The 3,904-nt window shown below is 41.4% G+C and overlaps 1 protein-coding gene across 1 annotated transcript in view; it reads left to right on the top strand.

The window, feature by feature from the left end:
* Positions 1-3,904, top strand: part of Faf2 (Fas associated factor family member 2) — a 46,426-nt gene that overhangs the window by 31,936 nt on the left and 10,586 nt on the right. The window contains exons 5-7 of the mRNA XM_013349153.2: positions 480-565; positions 665-756; positions 3,600-3,633. Coding sequence (XP_013204607.1) covers positions 480-565; positions 665-756; positions 3,600-3,633 — 212 coding nt within the window. The remainder of the gene's footprint in view (positions 1-479; positions 566-664; positions 757-3,599; positions 3,634-3,904) is intronic.

A 3,904-nucleotide genomic window follows, 5' to 3' on the forward strand; every position in this document is an offset into this window, starting at 1 on the left:
TGTAGACCAGGCTGGTCTCGAACTCCCAGAGATCCGCCTGCCTCTGCCTCCCGAGTGCTGGGATTAAAGGCGTGCGCCACCATCGCCCAGCTATTAACAAGAACTTTATAGCTGCAAAGTATCTTTTACATAGATAGTTACAGTCTCCTGTTTTTATCTTTAAGCCTAAAACAGCTGACTTTCTCTCACTTGTCTGTGTTGCCTTGTCTGCTCTCTTGTGCCTGGTGCAGTGCAAATCTAACAACACTAAAACCTTTTTCAGTAAAATTTGTTGACTTGGACTTTTCATAGGGAGAAAATGCCAGGGGTGGGTGTAAAGGTAGAAGCCTGAGAAGTACTCAGTCTCTTGCTTTTCTTTCCCCCCATTTCCCTCCCCAGCTTTCTGGTCGCCATTAATACATAGTTATATCCATTTGGACCTTTAACCTAAATAAAAGTCAGGATATTAATAGTGAGTGGTGATCTTCTGTCTGTCGCAGGCACTTAACGATGCCAAGCGGGAACTTCGGTTTCTTTTGGTTTATCTTCATGGAGATGATCACCAGGACTCCGATGAGTTCTGCCGGTAAGTAGATGAGTTATTTTCTTTCTTTTCTGCCTTCTTTTTTTCTGACACTTTCTAGTTGGTGAGATGTTCTTATGTTGTTTTCATCCTGTTCCATAGCAACACGCTCTGTGCACCTGAAGTGGTCTCACTAATAAACAGCAGGATGCTTTTTTGGGCTTGTTCTACAAACAAACCTGAGGGGTACAGGGGTAAGTGGTGTTTTTTGCCTCATTGACAGTATCAGAATATCCTGGGGGAAGTCTGGAAAAATGGGCCATGCCATTTCTTGGATGTTTGTTCTGTGGTAGATACAATGCTGGTTGTAGTTCTTATTTATATCTTAATTTTGTCAGTAGTCCTAAGAGATGAAGGTTGTATTGTTTCTTTGATTTTATGAAACAGTTTCAGAGACTAACATAAGACAGTTCCAAGAACATACAGTTAGCACGTTCTGAAGCATGATCAGGATTTAACAGACTTTTAAGGCCCATTCTTTACAGTTAACCATCACCAGACACTTTCAATTTAAATCAGTCCTGCCCAGCAGCTCACCTGTAATCCTAGCGGTCCTTTTACTGCACATTTGTCTTCTTGGTGGTTTCAGCACTCTTGAGTCTTGTTTAAGTGCTGGAGAGCTGACCATGGATGCAGGCAGTTCAGCTCTTTCTGGCAGTAATTCTTAATAAAGATAAATATTTCTTAAAAACTGTCAGAAGAAAGCCAGCCAGCTGTGGTGGTGCACGCTGTTTTGTTTGTTTGGAGCCTGTCCTAGAACCAGCTTTTATAGACCAGGCTGGCCTCGAACTCACAAAGATCCACCTGTCTCTGCCTCCCGAGTGCTGGGATTAAAGGTGTGCACCACCACCGCCTGGCTGAGAAACAGTAGACTTAAAGCCTTTACCCTTCCTAGAATTTGGATACTTAAAAAGAGATAACCCAAAATAATCTTTCCAGAAAAACAGTCAAACTACCAGCCTTTTGAAGCACTGGTAACTGTTCCTTCTATATAGAAGTAATTACATTTTATGTCTTTAATTTTCTTGGAATGTTTATATTGATGAATTTGGTTTGATGACTCAGGAAAAATTATGGAGAATTTGTTAAATTATTAAGAATAGGCAAAAAGTGTAGTCATCTTTTTCTTGATAAAAATTTAAGTAAATGAATATTGTTTGCTTTCCTTAGAAAAATATGCATGGCATGTTTTTACTAATTTTAATGCAATGGTGTCATTCAGGCAACTTAATGTGAAATGTACCACTTCATCCTTCACCCTACTACCTTCTGTGGGAACCCAAAGCATAAAGAAAGGGTAAGGTACAGTATGATAGCTTAGGCTTTTTAGGAATAGATGTATAGGCCCATTAGGCTGTGCATCCCTGAATCTAAAATAGCCACATGTGTATCAGTTTTACGACTCCTTCCATGGATGCCATGGATGCAGACACATGAACCAAATTTACCTGCTCCTTTGAAGAACAAATAAGTTCTGACTGCGTTTAGATTTGAAGTCCCTGTTGATAACTTGAGAGAGTGTAAGTTAAGAAAATCAGACTCCCAGAAGAACATAAAGGAGAGGAAGCTGCAAGTAGGAAGATGCAGAAAGAGGCGTCTACTTTAGAGCAATGTTTGTCCTGTGCACTTTCTGACTAAGACAAATTATCTGTCTCTGTTGTTGAGTATGGAAATGACTAACCACATATGTCTGTTGAGCACTTGAAACATGGAGGTGTAACTGAGGCACTGAGTTTACCTATATTTAATTTAATGTATTTAAATATATAATAGCTATAAATAAATAGTTAGTGGCTGCTATGTTAGACAGTATCAAAGGTTGTGATCTTCCTTCCCCAGCCCTTCTGCAGAAAACACTCACAGTGGGTTAGGACAGTGTTGGAATGTTATAGTCCTAGTGTGTGCATTCTTCTTGAGCAGTTAGTGGAACACTTGGCAGCTTTGTGGCTGTGAGCCAGGTCTACCCTCAGGTCTGATGGCCCACTCACTGACCATTCATGTCCCTTTGCTACCACGGCTCTGGCTCTGTGATAAACGTCTGTACAAACTGGCCCACTCCATATGCACTGCAGGAAGCCAATTCATGTGATATTTATTCCTTCCTCCCCAGGTTTGCTCTTCGTTTTATACGGCCTGACCCTCGCAGCCGGGTCACTGACCCTGTTGGGGACATTGTTTCATTTATGCACTCTTTTGAAGAGAAATATGGGAGGGCACACCCTGTCTTCTACCAGGGAACGTACAGCCAGGTCAGTGCCACAAACCAAATAGATGCCAACCTAACACTATGATTCTGTTCTCAAAAGAAAGTGTAGTGTAGCTCTGATCATGTCGCTCTGATATCAAAAGACTTACATAACTCTTCATTGGTTATAGGAGAAATTTTTTTAAAAGGACAGGACCAAACCTTTATCTAGGCCCTCCTTGATCTAATCCCAATCTTCTTTGATGTCTTTTTGCATAACTTGTTTCCCCACGCCCTGGGTTCCAACCACACCCTTCCCTGAACACTTCCCTGCCTCAGTGCCTCGCACACCGTTCCTGTCACCTGGAGTGTCCTTCTAACACCATGACTAATGGGTCCTGCCCACTTCAGACCAGCCCTTCCTCTCCTAATCATTCCATTGTCCCTGTCTTGCCCTACCTTGCTTTCTAAAGTACTGACCTTCCCTTTGTTTTCCATCCCTCTACTTTGAAATTTGCAGCACTTTTACATTCCTCCTTATAGTGGTTTGTGTTCACGTCTTTGCTCTGTTATTAGACAGTATGCAGCTTGAAGGAAAAAAACTGAATTTGTTTCGATCCTTTATAGAATTGAATAGAATTTAGACCATTGGCTTAAAGTGGCTCATTTCATTCAAACTAAGCCACAGAAACCTTTCAGGGAAGAAAACTGGGTGATAGGTGTATATAATTTGTCAGAGAAAAATAATCAACACTGTGGACATAGTTCAAAGTTCACACTATTCAGTAGTGTCCAGGATTTCTGATTCTTACCAGGATAAGGGGTTCACTTTGTTTCTGCTTTTTCTCACAGTTTATATTCTTGGTGGCTGCTGCTGTCCCACTCAGTAAACATTACATACCTGCTGTACAGGCTTAGGGCTTAGGGATGAGGGGGAGAAGTGCTTCTTTATATCATCTTGAGGTAGACTACCATCAGCCCTTCAGAAAATGGAGATTGGAATGGAAGGACTCAAGCATATACCATGTATGGCACAAGATTCGTGGACACTGGCTTTGTCTTAGATCTTCTAAACCCTGCACTCTCTCGAATGCCTTTGGTCCTTCATTCTTGCTTGCATTCCTGTTGGATCCAAATGATTTTTGCAGCTTTTTTTT

The sequence above is a fragment of the Microtus ochrogaster genome, chromosome 16, assembly GCF_000317375.1.
Source record: "Microtus ochrogaster isolate Prairie Vole_2 chromosome 16, MicOch1.0, whole genome shotgun sequence".
Lineage (NCBI taxonomy): Eukaryota > Metazoa > Chordata > Mammalia > Rodentia > Cricetidae > Microtus > Microtus ochrogaster.